Genomic DNA, 22,861 nt, shown 5'->3' on the forward strand with positions numbered 1-22,861 from the left:
TGAGTCTACTTAACCAAATCAAGATTCTAACCAACCAAACAAAGATAAAAAAACAGGAAAGAACAACACACGATCTTTTACTATGGTTCACTTGTTCAAGATTGAACAAGTTACGTCCACGTTGAGCTCTAGTATATGGTGGCTTGCTGCACTATTATTATCACAGAATCACAGAGTACAACCCTCAAGCACACGCTCAATCACTTGCTCAATCACTCACTCTCAAGAACCTCAATCTTTCTACTCCTGTTACCGTAAATCTACAATCCTATAGAGAAGCCTATTCAAAAGAAACACAACTTTTGGGTGGATATACAACCCAATTTACACAAGAGAACAATTAGAGATTAAGAACCTTAGCAAAGAGTGTTTGATCGCGAAATTACAAAGGGATTTCACTGTGCAAATTGGTTGATCTGCTGCTTTTATATGTTGACCACCAGAGAAGATTTCAGTCATTGGATTTGACAGAGATCAAGGGCCAAGACTGAAGAGAGACAACTTGAAACGGTAGCGCTTTACTAAAGCCCAATACGACACAATTTTGACGGCTTCACATATTAACAATCTCCACCTTGAAGCCATCACTCCAAACAGCAAACCATCAGTGTAGCAAGCTTCTCACATACTCTTTCTCAGCTCTATTTGGATCAGTTGATGTGCAATAAGTTCAAGCAATGCTTGAACTTTGCAGGAGTCACCACTTTTGTTCCCATATCAGCTGGATTTTCTTCAGTTGGTATTTTCAACAGGTTCAACTTCCCTTTTGAGATTTGGTCTCGTACAAAATGATACTTCACGTCCACGTGCTTCGTCCTCTCATGATATACTGGGTTCTTGCTTAGGTGAATGACATTTTGACTGTCAAAATGCATAATCACAAGTCCATCCATCAAACTTGCTTCTTTCAAGATCCCTTGCAACCATATGGCCTCCTTAAAAGCATCAGTCACTACCACATACTCAACTTCTATTGTGGACAGTGCAACTAATGGTTGCAATTATGATTTCCAACTAATGCAGTTGCCTCCTAAGGTGAAGTAGTAGGCTGTAATAGACTTCTTTAAGTCTCGATCACATACAAAATCAGAGTCTACATACCCAACAAGATCAAGTATAGTGCTTCTCTTGTAAAAATCTAATCCAATATGCACAATACTATTAATGTATCTAAGTAGCCATTTTAATGCAACCCAATGTTCTATTCCTGGATTTGACATAAACCTACTTAATTAATAATGATATGGCAAATGAAAAACCAAGTCTAGTACTTATCATGGCATACATCACTGATCCTATGGCACTTGAGTAGGGAATATTTTCCATTTTTAACACTTTAGCATCTGTTTTTGGGCACTGCAATTCACTCAAGGTAAAGTGATCAGCTAAGGGTATGTTTACAGGTTTAGATTCAGCCATTCCAAACCTAGAAGTCAGTTTTTGCAGGTATGGCAGTTGGTGAAGCTCTAGCCTATTTAGTTTCCTGTTTCTATCAATAATCATCCACAAAATCCTTTTTACAGAACCTAAATCTTTCATATCAAACTCGGCACTTAGTTTAGCTTTTAGTTCATCTATGTGTGACTTAGATTTACATATTAATAGCATGTCATCTACGTACAGCAGCAGGTATATAGGCATGTTATTTATGCAAGCAAAATAGAAACAGTTATCATATTCACTTCTAGTAAACCCAACTCCTACTATGAATGAGTTAAATCTCTTGTACCATTGCCTAGTGGATTATTTAAGGCCATAAAGAGACTTATGCAATAGGCAAACATGTTCAGGCAGGTTCCTATCCCTAAACCCAATAGGTTGACTCATAAATATCTTTTCTTCCAATTCACCATGCAAAAATGATGTTTTAACATCCAATTGTTCCAATTCAAAATCATAATGAGCCATAATTGATAGCCTTAGCCTAATAGTTTTAAACTTAATTACAGGTGAAAAGATTTCAGTAAAGTCAATACCTGCCCTCTATGTGAAGCCCTTAGCCATAAGTCTGGCTTTGTATCTTGGCGGGTTTGAGCTTGTTATGTCTTCCTTTAACTTGTAAAGCTATTTGCACTCTACCAGTTTCTGGTCAATTGGTTTTGAGACCAAAGACTATGTCTTATTCAGCTTTAAAGACTTCATTTCTTCCTTCATGGCTGAAAGCCATTTATCTTTGTCTTTGGAATTCATGGCTTCTTCTTAGGTTTCAGGCTCAGACTTTTGGATCTCTACACCAATAACCAAGGCTATATAGATTAGGTCAGCATAGTTGAACCTGGTAAGGGGCCTTATCCCCCTCCTAACTCTATCTCTTGCTAGCTAGTATTCTATCAAGTTGTCATTTTGGGCTTCTTCAATGTTTTCAGACTGTTCCCTTTCTTCATCTTGGTCCTCATTATTAGGCAGTGGGTAGTTTTCTGGTTCAACAGCTTCTGGTTGTTCAGGGTGCTCAGCCAAGCTTGCTAGCTCCACCTCAAACTGAGATCTCTTAGTTTGATCAAACCTCTCAGAATCACTCCTTGACTTACTTACATTGTTATTAGAAATCTTGCAAGGAAACATGATCTCATTAAAGACTACATCACTACTGATTATTACCTTGACCCTTGGAGCATCTCTTTCCCACAACCTATACCCTTTGGTCCCTTCTAGATATCCTAAAAATACACATTTTAGGGACCTAGGTTCTAACTTCCCATCTCGAGTGTGTGCATAAGCAACACACCCAAACACCTTTAAGTGACTCAGATTTGGCCTCCTCCCTAACCATATCTCTTCAGGGCACTTAAACTCTATCGAACTTAAAGGACTCCTATTGATTAGATAAGCTACAGTGATTAGGGTTTCACCCCAGAAGGCTTTGGGTAAACCAACAGTGAATAAGAGACATCTAACCCTTTCTAGAAGTGTTCTATACATTCTCTTTGCAACCCCATTTTGTTGGGGGGTTCCCCTTACTGTCCTATGCCTTAATACCCCCTAATTGCTACAGTAAGTGTAATAAGTGTCAAACTCTAGGTTGCAGAACTCCAACCCATTATCTGTCCTAAGGGCCTTGACTTTTCTATCTATTTGGTTTTCTACCAAAATTTTCCAGCCTTTGAGCTTAGTCAAGGCTTCATCCTTAGTCTTGAGAAGGTATACCCATACCTTCCTGTTATAATCGTCTACAATTGAGATGAAATATGTGTTCCCTACATGCGACTTGACACTTTCTGGACCCTAAAGGTCCGCATGCACATAATCCAAACAATTTGCAGCAAGATGAGTTCCTTTTTGGAAACTCATCCTGTGCTGTTTACCAAGAGCACATCTCTCACAAAAATTTAAATCAGAAACATAATCATTACCAAAATAGCCCTGCTGTCTAAGTGCATTCATGCCATTTTGGCCTATGTGGCCCAATCTCAAATGTCATTTCTCTGCAGTAGACATGTTAGTAGATAGTAGAGCAGTATTGAAAACATCATGATAGTAGTGTCCACATAAGATATACAGACCATTCTTTTTAACACCCTTAAGCAAAACATGACCATTCTTGTACACTTCTAAGCATCCATTTTGGGCTTTATAGGAACAGCCAAATTCATCTAATGTTCCTAGTGAAATCGGGTTCCGCTTAAGCTCAGGTATGTATCTAACCCTAGTTAGTAGTATTACCTTACCATTGATTAGTTTAATGGCTATATCAACTATGCCTTGGACCTCACAGGAATGGTTATTTCCCATGAACACTGTTTCTTGTTCACCAATTTTAAGTCTTTGAAACCAATTTCTATTTGGACTCATATGGAAAGTACAACCAGAATCTAACACCTACTCATTAACCCTAGCAGTATTAGAAACAATAACTGCTTTAGAGATTTCAATGTTACTGCTTGTGCTAGCTAGGTTGCTCTCAGTACTGGTTTGTTTGTGCTTTTTAATCCATTCGTAACATTTTTTCTTAAGATGTCCTAGTTTATTACAAAAGAAGCACTTCCTAGATTCTCCCTTAGGTTTCTCATTCCCCTTACCTTTCTCTCTAGTTTTAGTGCCTAAGTTACTTTGAGAATTCTTTCCAGCTTCTTTATTAAACTATCCAGGATCTATCTACCTTTTACAAATAGATTACTACCATTTCTTTTTGAATTTTCAATTCTAGTTCCCTAGATTTTAACCCAAAAACTATCAAATCCACACTAGGGACTGTGCCACTATACTGTAAAGCATTCTTTACAATTAGATACTCTTCTGGCAGGGAGTTTAACAAAATCATGACAAGACTAGAGTCTCCTAGTTCTTGGTCAGTACTTTTTAGAGTTAGGGTCATCTTTAGAAATTCATCCAAGTTTTCATCTAAAGATTTAGCTATGTGAACGATGCACCTTTTAAGAAAGCTAAATTAGGTGCTGACTAAAGAACATATAAAGATTCGAGTTTACCCCAGAGAGCGATTGGAGATTCCAAGCCATCCACCTTCCGTAGCACGATGTCGGACAGGTTCATGATAATCAAAATATATGCTTCTTCGTCTACCTCTGCCTTCTTCTTTAGCTTTTCTTCCGGCCATTTGGTGGCGTCCTTTTCTAGAGCAATTCCCACCTTATTGTGGGTTAAAAAGGCCTTCATCTTCTTTTTCCAAGTGTTGAAATCAATCTTCCCATCATATTGGGAGATTTCCATGCGCGTGGTGCTCATGGTTTGGGTTCAAAAGCAAACCCTAAAGAATCAAGATTATGATGATGGACTCGACTCACTAAGATTTTGCAAATTCTTGTTGTATTTGGAACCCTAGGACTCTAGGAACTACTTAATTGAAAAAGGCCCTATTTTTCCAAACCCTAGAAAATTTCCCAAATCAAGAAAACCCTAGAATGTAAAATTCAAGGAACCCTAAACTCGGCTCTGATACCATTGTTGTAAATCCGAGTCTACTTAACCAAAACATAAGATTCTAACCAACAAAACAAAGATCAAAAAATAGGAAAGAACAACACACGATCTTTTACCGTGGTTCACTTGTTCAAGATTGAACAAGTTACGTCCACGTTGAGCTCCAGAATATGGTGGCTCGTTGCACTATTATTATCATAGAATCACAAAGTACAACCCTCAAGCACACACTCAATCACTCACTCTTAAGAACCTCAATCTTTCTGTTCTTGTTACTGTAAATCTACAATCCTACAGAGAAGCCTATCCCCGATTCTTTACCCTCAAAAGAAACACAACTTTTGGGTGGATTTACAACCCAATTTACACAAGAAAATAGTTAGAGATTAAAAACCTTAGCAGAGAGTGTTTGATCGCGAAATTACAAAGGGATTTCATTGTGCAAATTGGTTGATCTGCTGCTTTTATATGTTGACCACCAGAGAAGATTTCAGCCGTTGGATTTGACAGAGATCAAAGGCCAAGACTGAAGAGAGACAACTTGAAATGGCAGTGCATTACTAAAGCCCAATACGACACAGTTTTGACGGCTTCACATATTAACATGGTCATTGAAAAGATTTTCTTAAGAAACAAACATCACTAATTTTTTGAGTCAAAAACAACTTTTTTGTGCTTCTAGATGTTTCAAGGAGCTTTCTGAGAAAATAATTGTAAAATATTAAAATACTTTACTTCTGTTTGTGTAAATGTAGTAAGTGTTTTACCATGTTCTGTTTGGAAAAATAAACACTCCTAAGAATATCTAGAAGCAACTATCAAACACATGTTTTACCAATTCAACATGACTTCTAGTAAAAAAGATCCACAGTACAGATAATCTGGAAATTTGGGGAAAAGTTAGCGACTTTTTCCCACTATTCCACCCTAAGACTTTTAAAATACTTTTTACTACCTAAATGTTATGTTTTCCTCTGGTTTTGGCAGGAAATACAGTGATTTACGAAAAAAAAAAAAAAAAAACCCTCTTTTTTCTTCTCTTCTTAGCCTCTTCCATTGCCGACAATTGCCGCTGGCGTTGGGGAGTACTGGCGACCAAAAAATCAACCAACTAATCACCAATACTACAAATAAACATTCCTCCATCATCTTTCAACTCAACAAACTCAAAAACCAAACTAATCAAACCCAATTAATTGATCAAAACTCAAAAAACCCTAGGGTGGGAAAGCTTCAATCACCGACGATTTGTGAGCAAACAGGATCGAGAATGTTAGGGCTTTTGGAAGGAAGATCCAAGGAGTCAATTAGTAGTGGCAAGGACGATTTCTGACACCGAAAACAACAAGAAATCAGCTTGGAAGTTGAAAGATCGTGCGATGCATGACCGGTGACCGACAAGCAAGGAACAGTGGGGGAGGTAAGGGTTTTATAGAGTGGGTTGTGGGCAGTGTGATGGTGGTGTCTATGGGAATTTCTGGCAAAGAAATCGACCGAAAATCCAGCTTGAAGAGTTAGCTGTGCAAATAGAGGTGGTGGTGGGAAATGGTGAGTGATGATGGCAAATGGAGGCTTGGGCTTTGTAGAAGAGGTGATGGAGATTTTGTGGGTGGTCTCAAAAGTGATTTTGAACATCGGAATCAACCGAAAAACAGCAAAAACTGTTGGCTGTGACGCTACTAACATGCGTCGTCCCTTTTCTTTTCTTCTTCTCGGGCGGCCAAATGTTTGCTGACCATTCTGCCCTCACTAATAACGGACTTTTGACGATTTTGCACTTCCTCATAACGAAAATTACTAAAAAGATTGTGCTTTGGGCACTAAAAGAATATTTAAAAAATGGGCGGATATAAATTTGTCAATGAGCCATTATTTGGGTGGGAACATGTCGTTAACTCTTTGGGGAATGACAAAACTTTACTAATCCCTGTTGACCGCTTAAATTGTGATTGATAATAATTTATTGGATACAACAACAAATAGGAGAGACAAACATCAGTTGAATCAATATTTTACAAACACAAAATACAGGGAAATAATGAAAAGGGATGATACAGAGAGTGACCTATCAAAGGCCAAGATTTTGAAAACAGATGGTACACTCTAAACCAGTATTTCTAACACCTAGGTTAAGCTGCAGTATTATCTATACATATTTGGTCCGGTACGATCACTGTAAAATGAGTGATCAGCAGGGGGCATCCCAACTGACCTACCAGGGTGAAATGTAGGAAATCCTTCATTAGTTGGCATTCTCGGCATTTGATCAGGATAGGAGGGCAACGTGGGGTAAGTAAATCGGTTGGAGGAGGATAGACCTGCATCCAGGTTCGAGGGAGGCATCCCAACTGGTCTATTCAGAGGGTATGTTGAGAATCTTTGGTCAGCTGGTATTCGTGGCATCAGGTCAGGAGAAGAGGAAATGGTGGAGTAAGTAAATTGTCTGGAAGAGGGTAGACCAGCATCCGAGTTACCATCAAAAGTTGGCTTCTGAATGGACATTCTTGATGATATATCTGAGTATTGGCTGGTGAAAACTCGATCTTCTGTTGAATACGTTGACCTCCTATCCATGGAAGGCCTAGTGACAAATTGATCCCCAGCTACCAGAAAATTACCAGCAGAAGAAGTGGACCTACCATCCATGTACGAATTTGTAAGAATTCGGTCACCAACAGTTACTCCAAGACCTGTACTAGGATAATAGTTTGCCAAACTTGGTTGAGAACCAGAAACCAGTAAGTTGGCTCTGCTCTCCTCAACTGCATAATCGGATGGTAATCTGAAAAGTCCAGCTAATCCAACAGGAATCTCTCCCTTGTCCCAAACTTCCGTAGCAGGAATAGAAGGGGTAATAGCTTTTTCAAGAGATTTACTTTCTGTTACTGGCATTCTAATAAAAGGTTTAATAGCTTTTTCAAGAGATTTCCTTTCTGTTACCGGCACTCTGCTGACTTCCTGTTGCAGCGATAACTTTGCCCGCCTGAGTGCCTCCAGCACTTCATTGAACCCGTTAGGTTTTTCATGTGGCACTAGTGCATAGAGTTCATTTTGGCTCCCAGAAACTTCTCCTCTACAGAACTCACTGCCTGAATTTGATGAAAAAACCACTGCTGAGTGGTTTCCATGTGGATGGCAATGGGCCCTCTGTGAAGGTAGATAATGGTCGGTTTTCAGGCTCTCCTGGTTTTGCTTTTCATTGGCCGTAGGAAATGCAAAGTCTTGAGCCAGTGATTCAGGTGCATGAATGCCGCTTAATTTCTGATCACCTAAATATTGCACATCACCATGTGAAGGTGAGTGAAAGCCGTTAGACTGAGTATTGGACAATTTATCAGAGAAACAAACATCTTCTGACTTAGCCTCTTGGACAGTATTGATTGTGGCAGTAGGGCATTCAACTTGTGGTTTGATCTCCTCTCTTTCCTCAGTTACATCTGATTGATTCCCAGGATCACAAGAATCCTGAACAATAAACCACAATGTCAATATGTTCGGAAACAAGATTTGATAAAAAGGACAAAAGACTTGGGAACATATAGACAAACATATGCCTGACTATTGTAATCTCCAATTACATCAGGAAAGGGATAAATTAGAATCAAGCACTGCAATACAACAATCAACATATCAAAAGTTAACTGATGCTTGAATCTTATTTATCTGGGGTGTGTTCAATAGAAAATTCTTAACAAAATACAATCATCTGATTCATTTTTTTGTGCCCTGTTATTGATGGAAAACAGTCTCTTTGAGGACCATACATCCCAATGATACACCATATTTATCTAGCAGCATCTATAATAGCATTTACTATGTATCTAGGAAACATTTCAAGCACTAGTCGCCACCAACAACAGAATCCTACCTTATATGCCTTAGCAACATTATTAATTACCATCATCGTCATTAAGCCCAAAGATATGCAGGTAACTGTAACTGGCCTAAATAAACTTAATTTAACAATATATGCCAGTTTTAGTATCAATATTGCTATTTCTTTGAGAGAGAGAAGCTGTAGCAGTTAGTATACAAATGTCCATTCTTCTATATATCATAATTAGAACATATCTATTTCCTCTTTAGGAAGAAGGGGTAATCTTTCCTCTTGGAAGAGAATAATTAGTATAAAAATATTGGAACATCAAAAGATTTAATATTTTTACAAGTAACAATGCTACAACAAGATGTAGTATTCTAAAAGGTCTATGTTTGATGCCACTCAAATTGCAGATCATGAGGGTATTACTACTTTTGGGCAACTAGTACATATCTAGCATAAATCTAACAATATAAAGAAATCTACAGCTACATACACATATCGCAGATGCACAGAAGCACACAAGTGTGAACACACACAATAGAAAACAAGAGAGACAGAGTGATAGAGCTGTTGCTTTAATCATTTAGTATATTGTGCGAGTGCCCTCGGTTTTTTCCAGATAAAACAGACAACTCTTTTTGGAGTTATCAGAAACAATCACTGCATCTGATGAATAACACACATGTAAAGCATACACCGCACCAATTTCCACATAAGACTATCACAAAATTGTGCAACCAAAAGGTCTCACACATATGCACAAGTTATATATTTATTTATTTTTGGGAGAAGGGGGGTTTGCAGATGAAACAAACAAGAAATAGTGTTCTACCCATTTAAACGATTTGGAGTGAGTAGTTACATTAGTATTACAAGATTTGGATCTCCAAGCCATTACCCTCACTATTTCATTTACGCTGAACCTTTGAATCTATTAGATAAAGAATCAGTTTGTATATAAAACTTAAACTAGAATCCCTTTTTTATTGAATGTCCCAGGCCGATTTAAAGTAAAGAAAGAACTTTTTCCTTTGCTGAAGGGCGGGGGGTTAATCCTAGGGAACTATCTGACCTCACACTAAAATGTTTAAAAGGACATTCAAATTTCACCAGTAACACATCTTCTTCTTTCTTTCTTTTTTAAGTTTTAACACACAGCAAACAGTTGTTTGCAATCAGTTAAAGAGAGAGCATTTAACTGTCTAAATCACATAGGTTCTAAAAAAGCATACCGGTGTACTGTTGTTATTTTCTCTAAAACTCTCTTCCCATTCTCTTTGAGCCTTTTCCATTTTTTCATATTTTCCAATCAGTTGCGCTTGATTTTCTAATGCCTTCTCCATAGTTGTTTCTCCTCCATGCTCATTGAAGTCAACATTACCACTGCTCACATTTTTTCCATTTTCTAAGCTACCTTGTGAACCCTCAGGTAAAAATTTCTCTTCTGGAGCTTCAGAGCCTTCTCTCAAGATCTCAGGTCTACCATTGGAGTGATTCGGAGAAACCTCTTCTAAAGAGGTAGCAACCCCATTTTCTTGAGAATCAACCTTTGTAGGTTCTGTTTTATGCTCCTCATCCTCAGATCTGCAACACAAACAACAGATTAATAATTACCTTGCATCAGGGTGGAGCAAAGATTAAAAAGAAACATACAAGCAGACAGAAGTTGACATGAACCAAATAGAAGAAATATTTTATTAAAATTGCAATATCCCACAGAAAGGGAGAAACATGAGATACTCATCACAATACTACACTCTTTTTCTTAGTCTCCAGTTTTTCATATCATCCGCAAACTTGTTAAAAAAAAAAAATAAGAAGAAGTCATAGAATGATGAGTTTAACACCAACAAATTCTCTCCAATTATCAAAATTTCATTAAGAACTATAATTACAAGCTCAAAAAGCATAGAAGTGCTTATCATATCATCACATACTGGTCATCAATACAGTACTACAAAAAAGACGACACACTAGCACATTTGAATATGATAGACCACCCATTAGCAAGGTCTATAAGTTGAAAGGCAAGAATAGGCGTTAAGGGCAGTGAGCGTGAAGAGGCAGTGAGTGTGAAGAGTGTGAGTGAGTTTGTTAAAAGAATATAAACGTGGCTGATATTTAGAGGATGGATTTAGTGCCAGTTAGTAAAGAGTAATTAGTAGATAGTAAAGAGAGAGAGTGTGAGGTGATGGTCAAGTAAATTCTTCATAGGTCATTAAGGGAGGCTCCCCAGCTCCTCGAACTACAGGGAATCTATCTGTTTGGGTGCTATAGTTTTTCAATTGTTATTTCAATCCTTTTATTAATACTAATACAGTTCATATCAGAGTGTGTGTTCTCTTGCTTGTTACTTTTGTGTGTATTGCGGTTGGTTTTGATTCAATTTTACAGGAGGCTCCATCAGAATATAGTAATATAATTATATTAGACAAAAGAGGAGGAATAGGGGAGGAATTATGTTGATAGAATAACCCTCGCCCCCTCCCCACACATAAAGAGAGAGAAATAAACTAACTTTGATTCCAGACTTCTTATTTGGCGACATGATTTTCCTACACGATGTTTTGCAGAAGATCCAACAGATCTAAAACTGCTACGTCTTCTCATATAAGAATCCTTGTACTTTTCAGGAGAATGCGAAGTATCCTTGCGGCCTTTCCAAGACAAGCGTCTGCAAAGCACTGGAGAAAAATCAATGTCCAAACCTGAATGTTCCTCCCACTCATTTCTTCTTAGTTTTGGACTGCCTGAGTTATCCTCTTCTCTATTAGAACTATTACTGACTTTTGAATCACAAGGGGCTTCCTGGTCAGAACTTGAATCAAATGACTCAGAAATGTCACTTATCCCATTATTCTCCAAAATAGCGAGAACATCAGCAGTTGCTTTCTCAGCCTTCTTTCTTTGATGAGACACAAACCTTAGCTGTTCCTCCAGTTCTGCTACCTAATTCATAACAAGAACCAATATTTGACTATGTCCAGAAAGAGAACTTTAAGAGAGAGAGATGACTGGTTCTTCAATGATTAGACCAATCAGGAAAGACTTCCCCCTACAATAACCTCAAAACTCACCCGTCTTGCCAGTTCATCAGCTCGCTGCCTAGCACTTTTGGAGATGGATCTTTCAGACAGTAATCGTGCCCGAAGAAACTCAATAGTCATTGCAGTGGAATCCTCCATGTTAGAGTTCGTCCTGCTAAATAATTACCAATAAATCAACAAAATGTGGAAGAAAAATACAAAAACTATCAAGTGAAAGCTTCACAGATCAACATACATTCACCATCAACAACGAACATCTCTCCCTCTCACACTGATGAAACAGACTATAAGCTAAAATCACATAACCAATATCTTTTAAGAATACACACACGTATTCAGCACAAGCAAAACAACATTATAGCCAAACTTCAATAGTTTCAATTTAACTCGTTGTAATAGAAAGCCGAAACAAGAGGACAAGGAATAGAATCCTAGTTCAAACACTTGAAAACACAAATGAATTCAACAACAGACGACCAACCCCCAAAAACTGAAAAAAAAAAAAAAAAAAATACCGTATGTTCAGATCATCTTTGACTTGTTCTCAATTTAATTCATGAACCAACTACAGCAAAAGCAATAGAATCACAGTCAAAACACTCAAAAGTATCAATGAACTAATATTCAATGGATCAAACTAGGAAACAATAACTACAAAACCTCATTAGCTCAATTATTATAAAACCCTAAGTCAAGCACAAAAACCACCAAAAATTAAATATACCCAGATGGTATTTACCTCTGATCTTGCTTCTCCTGATCAGAATTCAGCATTATCACAAAGATAAACAGTACCCCACAAAAACTCAACTCAGCTTCTGTGACAACAAAGAGAGAGAAAATCACTTAAAACATCAGTTGAAACAAAAGAAAAAGAAAGAACAGAACAGAACCGAGATGGGGAATTGAGATGAAGTGTGAAGAAAGAAGAGAAAGCCTTAGAGAGGTAAAGTGTGAAAGTCCATGAAGCTGGAAAGAGGAGCTTTGAGTATGGATTGGAGAAAAGTTTTAAGTCCGTTGGGAATGAACAAAGGAAGCTTCTTTTGGTGACCCTTTGAACCACCATGGCCCAGAAACCATCAATTGCTTTCGTGAATTTCTTGTGTTTTAACTGTCATTTATTATCACTATTTGCTTCCTTAAAATTAAAAAGTAAAAAAATTACACTTTCTCATTCTAGGAAAAATCTAGAACTGGTAATCTGTTATCATCTCGTCCCTACAATCAACAATATATTTTCATCATCTAATCATAATATTTTCTCTCTCATCAATCTTTATCACAGATACAACTGAATAATCATTAATTTAAAAAAAAAAAAAATCATGTGATTATATTGTCCAAATATCTCTTTGGAATAATATTTACATACAAATTCTCTCATATAAAATAATGTGTTTTACTACAATGAAAATTAGACATAGATGATCTCTTTGCAATTTTTTCATAATTAAACAGCAATTCAACTCAATTTCTACACCATGTGCCTAACTTTTTTTTAATTCTAATTCTATTTTTATTTGTCAGTGCACTATATTGAACATGTGACCTATAAAGTTAACTATATAGGGGTTTTATAAAATTATTCTTATTTTTTTTATTTTTAAATTGAAAGGTATGTGATAATATCTTTTTCTTAATTATTCATCTTTTAGACTTAACCTATTTTTAATGTGTAAGAAAAGGGTTTTTTTTTTTTTAAAAAAAGGGTTTTTTTTTTTTAAAAAAAAAAAAGAAATTTTAGCCGTCAAAGGTGATTAATTAAACTATTGATAATAATAACATACTTTTAATTCATAAGAACGTATATATCGTTATAAGAAAATATAAATACTATATATAATATTTTTCGATAAACGGTGCACACATTTAATATTAATCCATAGTATTTATCTTTTAAATTAGTTTCTAATGAATTCTTTTGGGTCAATAGATTTTTCTTTGTGTATTTTAATTCTCTTCTCTCCTCCCTTCAATGCCAACTATCAAATGATGTATATTTGATTGACAATTACAAATTGAAATCAAAATTTGACTAAAATATCTTGATTATAAGAAATAAATATATAAGAAATTCTGAATAATAACATTAAGCCCAACTTGAAATATTTACTTATGGGTGGGGGCGGCTTCAAATTGGGCTGGACTTCTGACGGTCAACGAAACTTTGACTTAGAATCATTCTTCTTACTTCGTATCGTAACACACACTAAAGATAAAAATACCTAGTCAAGGTTACTTGGTCAAATTTGTATTTAATATTTCTTTACAAAAGATATTAAAAACGAGTTGTTAATTAAACAATTTTTTTTAGACCCAATTTCAAAAACATATAATGTAAAGGGTAGAGACTAGACTTAATTTTTAGTCATTGTTTTATAAGACATTCATCTTTTTAATAATTAAATTAAATTATTTTGATAGAATGTTTAAAGTATTACTCTCTCCTTGTGGCTAGTTGGCAAGCCTTGTGTTTGAGTCGAAGAATATTACGGTTTAAAAAAAATAAAATAAAAAAGAATGTTAGAACTATTACAAAAACTTTTATTAAAGATGGTTTTAAACTACCTTAATAAATCAGAACGTCTTTATAAAACAAAAACGCTTCTATTGAAATATTATGAATGTTATAAGATATTTAAAAAAATGTATTCTTTTAATATATAAATAGTTAATTTAATTTTTAACATGAAAAATATTAAATATGAATAGTTAATTTATTTTAATAATATAATGTTATACATAGAACCTCCTATAATCATATATTATGACCAATTAAATTTATACTATAGGAGGATTAATTTAATAGAGGTGTAGGTACAAAATATTATTGTTTTGATTTTTATTTTAAATCATGTTTTAGAGTATATGATAGTACGGAAATGAATATCAAAAAGTCATGTAAATATGATAACAACTTTAAAGCTAGAAATTTCATACCAAGAAGCTCTAAACATGTTGAGAGTTAGAATATTTTTGGCTTCAACAAGAAGGTGTTCATCTAGTGGCTTATTATGTACCCAAGATAAAAAATATGCTAACACTTTGAAGCATAAATCATTGTCCAAAATACTTTAATAAATATTTTATTTCATCTTAAACTTTAATGTAACATAACAATAATTTTTGCAATATACATAATTATTACTATGTAGAGGCAAGTTCTTTAAGACAAACCTAGAAAAATTATAACTTATTATAATGTGAAATTTATTCTTATTTATAACTGGTTCAGTTGTGATCAGAATTTTTATGATTACATAGAGATTATTCATATATAGAATATTATTATAGAGAGAGTTCTATATTTAATTTTTTTTTAATGAAAATTTTTACAAAAAAAAATATATTAAAGATATTTTTAGTCAAACGACTCTTTGTTAATTTTGTAGTGGATACTATGAAAAGAAGATGTTTTTACTCTCTTTAATAATTTATGTAACTTTGGACATTATTTTTAGATATGAGGTATTTAATAAGAAGATAATTCTTATTTTTAGATTGTATTTTTATTAAAACTATCCCCAAATCTGAACCATGTTTCTACAAATCTTTCAAGAGATCTTAATGATTTAATCAAATGTTGATGAGATGCACAAGGTGAGTGAAGAGTTTATTAAAAGAATGTCTGGCTTACAATATTATTCATGAATAAGCGGTGAGCACGAGTAGCGGGTAGAACCGGAACCAGGGGTAAGAACTGGAACCGAAACCTACCCAGAACCTGCACTGTGCGGGTAGGTTCCGTTTCCAATTTTTTTGAACCTTTTGGAACCTGCTTTGGACCCTGTTTTGGAACCGTTGGAACCTGTTTTGAAACTCTTGGAACCTGTTTAGAACCTATTTGGAACCTGAACTATATAAAATATTTGTGAAATGTAAATAATGGGGGAGTTTCTATTATTTTACATATAAAAAAATTTAAAATAGAAAAGTTAAATTTAGAATAACCTAATTAAATAAATATACGAATACAATTAACTTATTACATATAAATTACACCATATTAAAAGCTTTAATATATTATTACATTAATATTAAAGTTTTGATCAATTAGTGAATAATTGGAATTATGATCCAATTAAAAGTGTTTTACATTTTTAATGTTATTAAAAGAATTATTTTTGAATAAATAGTATATTTGATTAAGTAATAATATATTTAGTTTTTATTTCAATTATCAAGTTCTAGTATATCTATAATAAATTATATTAATTAATTATATATGATAAATTGATAAACATTAATAATTTAATTACTAGTTAAATATCATACTTAATCAATTATAACATTACATATAGTTAAATGATTACTTAATTAATTATAATTTTATAACATTACTTAATTGTTTATAGTATAATTAATTTAGCATTACATTATTGATTACTTAATTAATTGACTATAAAGTTATAACATAATTAATATTTAATTAATTGACTTATAATTGAATTAATTAATTATAGCATTACGTTTAGATTTATAGTATAATTACTTATCAATTAAACATTTTATTATAACTTAGTACAACTTAATTAAATGATTAAAAATTTAATTAATTATAATATTACATTAAAATTATAGTATGATTACTATAGTAATTCACTATAACATTACATTATAGTATGATTATAAATTAATTAACATTACATAATTAAATAATTACTTAATTGATTATGTCATTATATTATAAATATTAGTAATTACTACTTACTACATAAACATTAGCATAATACTTAATTAATGATAAGAAATTTAATTAATTATACCATTACCTTATAACATTCACATTATAAACATTACATTATAGTAATAATTACTCAAATAAATTAATATTATGATTACATTATATATATGATCACTTACTTAATATAGCATTACATAGTTAATGATTACATATTACTTAATTAGTTATGAATTTATAACACTACATTATAAACATTATTAATTTACTATATTATTACTTACTTAATTAAACGATTAAAATTTAATTAATTATAATATTACCTTATATATTTATAATATAATTACTTAATCATATAACATTCCATTATAAACATTAGTATATTAATCAAATGATTTGAAATTTAATTAATTATAATATTAATTATAGATTTATAGTAGTGATTACTTAATTATTATAACATTACATTATCTATTATATATGATCATATAATTAATATAACATTACATATTAAATGATTACTTAATTGATATGAGTTATGATATTATGTTTTAAACATTAGTAATTACTAATTTACTATATAAACATTAGCACAATATTTAATTAAATGAAAGAAATTTAATTAATTAAACATTACCTTATAAACATTTCATTATAAACATTATTAAGCATTACATTATAGTTAAATATTACTCAATTAAATATAATATTATTATATTACTTATATATTTAGATCACTTACTTAATTATAGCATTACATAGTTAAATGATTACATAATTACATAATTAGTTATGAATTTATAACATTACATTATAAACATTAGTAATTTACTATATTATTACATTACTTAATTAAACGATTAAATTTATTAATTATAACATTCCCTTATATTTTTATAATATGATTACTTAATCATTATAACATTCTATTATAAACATTAGTATATTAATCAAATGATTTGAAATTTAATTAATTATAATATTAAATTATAGATTTATATGATTACTTAATTCATTATAACATTACATTATACTATTATAGTATGATCAAATTAATATAACATTACATAATTAATGATTACTTAATTGATTATGAGTTATGATATTATGTTTTAAACATTAGTAATTACTAATTTACTACATAAACATTAGTACAATACTTAATTAAATGATAGAATTAATTAATTATAAACATTACCTTATAAACATTTCATTATAAACATTAATTAAGCATTACATATAGTTAATAATTACTCAATTAAATTATAATATTATTATATTACATTATATTATGATCACTTACTTAATTATAGCATTATATAGTTAAATGATCGCATAATTACTTAATTAGTTATGAATTTATAATATTCATTATAAACATTAGTAATTTCTATACTATTCTTACTTAATAAACGATTAAAAATTTAATTATTATACATTACTTTATATATTTATAATATTTACTTAATCATTATAATATTCCATTATAAACATTAGTATATTAATTAAATGATTTGAAATTTAATTAATTAAATATTAAATTATAGATTTATAGTATGGTTACTTAATCATTATAACTTACTATACTATTATACTTGTCAATAATAATATAACATTACATAATTAATGATTACTTATTGATTAGGACATTATATTATAACATTAGTATTTACTTTTACACAATACTTAATCAAATTATTATAATTTTATTAATTATGACATATATTATAAATTTATGGTATGATTATTTAATTAATTATAACATTCTATTATAACAATATTACAATACTTATTAAATGATTACAATTTAATTAATTATAATATTACATTATAATTAATAGTATATTACTTATTAATTATAACATTACAATTTTCATTGTAGTATGATCACTTAATTAATTATAACATTACAATTTACATTGTAGTATGATCACTTATTTAATTATAACATTACTAGTTTCTAATATTAAATTTACTAAATTATATTGGTATATATAATACCCTGGACCAATTATACATTAAATTAATAAATTATAAATATTAATAATTTATTTTATATGAATTGTATGAATAATTGTTTGTGTTTTGGTTTTGATTGACGAATTTTATGTGAATTGTGATGAATTGATTGAATTCAAGTGTTTGCTTAGAGATTACAGGTTATGAGTTACATTGGACACAAATGAATGAATAATGAAAATTTGTTAGGGGTGTATTTGTAAACTTATAAGGTGTTTTTGTTATTTTTTAAACTAATAGGGGGGTAATTGATTTTTTACAGGGTACCCTGGAAAGGAACCGGAACTTACATTTTAGGTTCCGGTTCCTTGAATTGAAGAACATGCACTGTGCAGTTCCGATTTCGGTTCCTTTTTTTGGGAACCTATACTGTGTAGTTCTGGTTCTGATTTTCTCGAAAAATACAGGATACCCAGAACCGCTCACCCTTTTATAATTCTATCCTTACAAAGAAGTTTACAAAGTGAAGAAAAAAATAAAAGAAAAATGGAAAAAAAGAAAAAGAGAGAGAAAAATGATGAAGATAAAGGATGTAGATTAACTTTGTATATCTTCTTTATAAGCTTCTTTGTAAGACTAGCACTGATTATTCATTCATTCAATTAAATTGATTGATAATTAATTATGGTTTTTCCTCTTTCAAGATTTTATGGCAACATTAATTGTCTGTCTTTGTCATCGTTTTCGCCGCATGCAAAGGAGAAATTGAGCACAACATCCACACGTAATACAATGGCAGGCGTTTGTCTTTTGAGATCGAAAAAGAACAAAACTAGTGGCATTGCCTTTCCTCCTGAATATGTGATATATATTAATTCAGAGGAATTACGTTAGAATTGACACCAACCTTCATTTCCTGCTTCCACGCTCTTTTTCATCTGCCACGTTTCTCTTCCTCCATTTCATGCCTCAATCTCATTTCTCCCATACTTTCTCGTCCCAGAATCCACACATCATGATCCGAAAAAGTCTTCGATAGTAAACTAAAAGTTTATGCTACAGAGTTAATATTAATGTATACAGCCAAATCCTAATATCCCTAGTCAATGTCCCATGTCCCATATTGCACAACATCATGATATGAGAGAGTTTTTATTTTTATTATTATTATTATTATTTTTTAATGATCAGAGTATTCAGACCAACGTACTCATTTCTTTAATCTCTTGAGACTTTAAAATTACTGTTCGAGTAAAAGCTTCAATGATTATCCCTATTAACAATTGAGGAAGGACTCAAATTCAGGATTTCTTAAGTAATATACCTAAAAGTCTTTATCAACCCACTCAATTACTCAGAAGTACTAATATAATCTAAAAGCTGGTGACGCCGTTAAAGTTATTAATATTATCTATAAACATTATTATCTTATATCCTTAATGGATGTCTCTAATTAAATATACACGTTTTGAGTAAAGAAGGTTTACATGAAACTTAAAAAGCTCAAAACTATGTGTCGTCTAGACCTACATATAATTTTTATTGGATTAGAACCGATGTGACGACCTCACAAAGACATTAGGTCTATAAAACAAATAGTTTTATATGTGATTCGTAGTATCTAACTAATGAAATTCAAAAGCAAACTCATTTCAACCGGAGTCTAAAATGAATAATTTCTACTTGATTCAATGATTTATAAAAGGACGCGATAGTCTTATAATATTCCAGATGTTTTCGCATATTCTATATAAACTTTCATCACAAAACATAAATTGTAAAGGAGAGAGGCCAAGAACATGGATTCTAGGCAGAGAAGTATCAGTATTTTGATGCTGCCATGGCTAGCTCAGGGTCACATATCTCCCTTCATGGAGCTAGCCAAGAGCCTCACAAAGGGAAGCTTCTTCATCTACTTTTGTTCAACGCCTGTAAATCTCAATTCCATTAAACTCTCTCCAAAATAGTCACCTTCAATCAAATTTATAGATCTCCACCTTTCTTCATCACCTGACCTTCCTCCTCACTATCACACCACCAAAGACCTAACTCTCCACCTCATGCCTACTCTCAAGAAAGCTTTCGACATGGCCGCCCCTGATTTCCACCAAATCCTGAAAGAACTCAACCCCGATTTGGTCATTTATGATTTTCTCCAGCCATGGGCGCCTGCCATGGCTTTATCACTCAACATTCCTACCGTTCATTTTCTTGTCACTTCTGCCGTGATGACTGCGTTTTTAGATCACACTGGTACAAATCCAGGTGTTGAATTTTTCAATCCAGGGATTTTTATTCATGATTATGTGAAGCCGAAATTATCCCACTTGCTTGAATCGATTTCAAATGGAATGAAAGATCAAGACAAGGTTGAAGAATGATTTGAGCGCTCTTCTAACATTATTCTGATAAAGAGTTTCAGAGAACTGGAGGGGAGATATATTGATTATCTCTCGTTTTCACTCAACAAGAAGATGGTTTCCGTTGGCCCGCTTGTTCAAGATCCAAATGAAGAAGAGAACTTTCAAGAAATGAAAATCATCAAATGGCTTGACAAGAGGGAAAAAAACTCGGCGGTGTTCGTCTCCTTCGGCACTGAGTATTTTCTTCCAGGGAAGAGATGGAAAAAATAGCTTGCGGACTAGAGAATAGCAAGGTGAACTTCATCTGGGTTGTTAGATTTCCGAATAGCGAAGAGAAAGTTAAGCTTGAAGATGAACTTCCAGAGGAATTTCTTGACAGAATTTCAATGGAGAGAGGCATGGTTGTTGAAGGTTGGGCGCCACGAGCGAGAGTTTTAGCGCATGGTGCCATTAGGGTGTTTGTGAGTCATTGTGGGTGGAGTTCGGTAATGGAGAGCATGCAGTTTGGGGTACCGATAATCGCCATGCCGATGCATCTTGATCAGCCGTTGAATGCGAGGTTGGTTGAAGATGTTGGCGTTGGAATTGAGGTGAGAGAAAGGAGAACGGGGGGCTTGAGAGGGGAGAGATTGCGAGAGTGATAAAAGAGGTGGTGGTGGAGAAAACGGAGAGAAAGAGAGAAGAAAAGCAAGAGAAATGAGTGAGTCTATAAGAAAGAAAGGTGACGAAGAAATTGATGAATTGATCAAGCTTTGTTGTGCAACCAAAATCAACTCCTTTTAGTCATCACTCGTATACTTTTGTTTTATCACGTCAATAAGTTTTAAAAATAGTGTATTGTGTGATTATTATTTATGATATATGGTTGAGATTCTGTTTTTAATAAAAATATACATTGTATATTGAAAAACTTATTCTTGATGACACGTGGAGAAGATATACAATGTTGATAACTAAATTATTGGATGCCAAACACGACAATCGGTTGATGCCAAAGGATGTTAGGGCCCGCTTATGCCCCGATCTTATCATCTGATAAGACTTAAGAGTTCTAATAATTACTCTTATTAGTAAAACTGAGAAAAGACTTAAATTTAGGATTTCTTAAATAGTAGTATAGATTCAAAAATTTCTGTTAAGGTGGTTTAAAATAAAAACTAATTATAAATTAATATTTTTGTTAGGGTAGACGAAAATCTAGAAATTGTATATATTAGTATTTTCTTTTTTTAAATTGAGGGTGGTTCATGACCTATCCTCAACAAGTGTTGGATTCACCCATGCTCTTGAGTAATACATTCAAGAGTTCTTATCAAACCACTCGATCACTAAAAAATAACACATACTCTTGAGTAATACATTCAACAGTTCTTATCAAACTACTCGATCACTCAAAAGTAGTTGGATAAGTATAATATTCCTGACTAATCTTCTTTGAGTTCTAACTTAAATTTAATAACTCTTTAACGAGAATTTTTTTTTTAGAATATCACAAGCATAATTTGTCATGATATCATAAATTAATGTCCTTATGTCATATATAACTGTTTTATTTATGATTAATCTTGATTTTTTTTTCTCATCTATCTTTATAAATAACGTGATTGATGATTGTTAAATAAATTATTTACGTGATAATTAGTTTATGATAACATTTAGGCACTTTGCACTCGTCATATGATACATTACTCCCTTCTTATATCGATTATACTTTTAATGAAATTATATTCAACCCCATCTTTTTTTTTTTTTTTTTTTTCATTAACCTCTTATTTAAAATATGAGTAAACGACATATTGCCACCCAAGGTTTGACGTAATCTCAAGTGAGTACCACAGGTTCAATTTATTCCAGATTTCCACCCTTAAAGTGACGGAAAAACGTTTGATATAACGGTAAAGGGGTAAATTGGTCATTTTACATGGGCGGCGCACGTTAGCAGACCACCACCTGTAACAGTCCTCCGGCGCACGTTAGCAGACCACAGCCGGTAAACTTTTTCGCTCTTTTTCCGGCGATTTTTCCACCCAAAATCACCCTTGTCACCACCATTTGACTCCTCCAATCCTCGCCTACAAAACCCCTAACGTTTCCAGCCACGGCAGCTCACCGT

The 22,861-nt window shown here is 32.7% G+C and overlaps 1 protein-coding gene and 1 pseudogene across 2 annotated transcripts; one reads left to right on the plus strand and one right to left on the minus strand.

The window, feature by feature from the left end:
- Positions 1 to 6,818: 6,818 nt before the first annotated feature.
- LOC116127200 lies at positions 6,819 to 12,871 on the minus strand. 2 transcript variants are annotated; one of them, XM_031412851.1, is made up of 6 exons: positions 12,683 to 12,871; positions 12,485 to 12,563; positions 11,776 to 11,896; positions 11,217 to 11,647; positions 9,931 to 10,282; positions 6,819 to 8,340 (listed from the first exon to the last, which is right to left on the minus strand). In XM_031412851.1, exons 2-6 carry the CDS (start codon positions 12,517 to 12,519, stop codon positions 7,018 to 7,020), a joined length of 2,262 nt encoding a protein of 753 aa, XP_031268711.1. In that variant the 5' UTR covers positions 12,520 to 12,563; positions 12,683 to 12,871; the 3' UTR covers positions 6,819 to 7,017. The 2 variants fall into 2 exon arrangements, with proteins under 2 accessions (XP_031268711.1, XP_031268710.1); XM_031412850.1 differs by having other exon boundaries at positions 11,776 to 11,899.
- Positions 12,872 to 20,472: 7,601 nt separating this feature from the next.
- On the plus strand, positions 20,473 to 21,531 carry LOC116127181 (annotated as a pseudogene).
- The last annotated feature ends 1,330 nt before the right edge of the window (positions 21,532 to 22,861 follow it).

This window comes from Pistacia vera, unplaced genomic scaffold (assembly GCF_008641045.1).
Source record: "Pistacia vera cultivar Batoury unplaced genomic scaffold, PisVer_v2 Contig19, whole genome shotgun sequence".
Classification (NCBI taxonomy): Eukaryota; Viridiplantae; Streptophyta; class Magnoliopsida; order Sapindales; family Anacardiaceae; genus Pistacia; species Pistacia vera.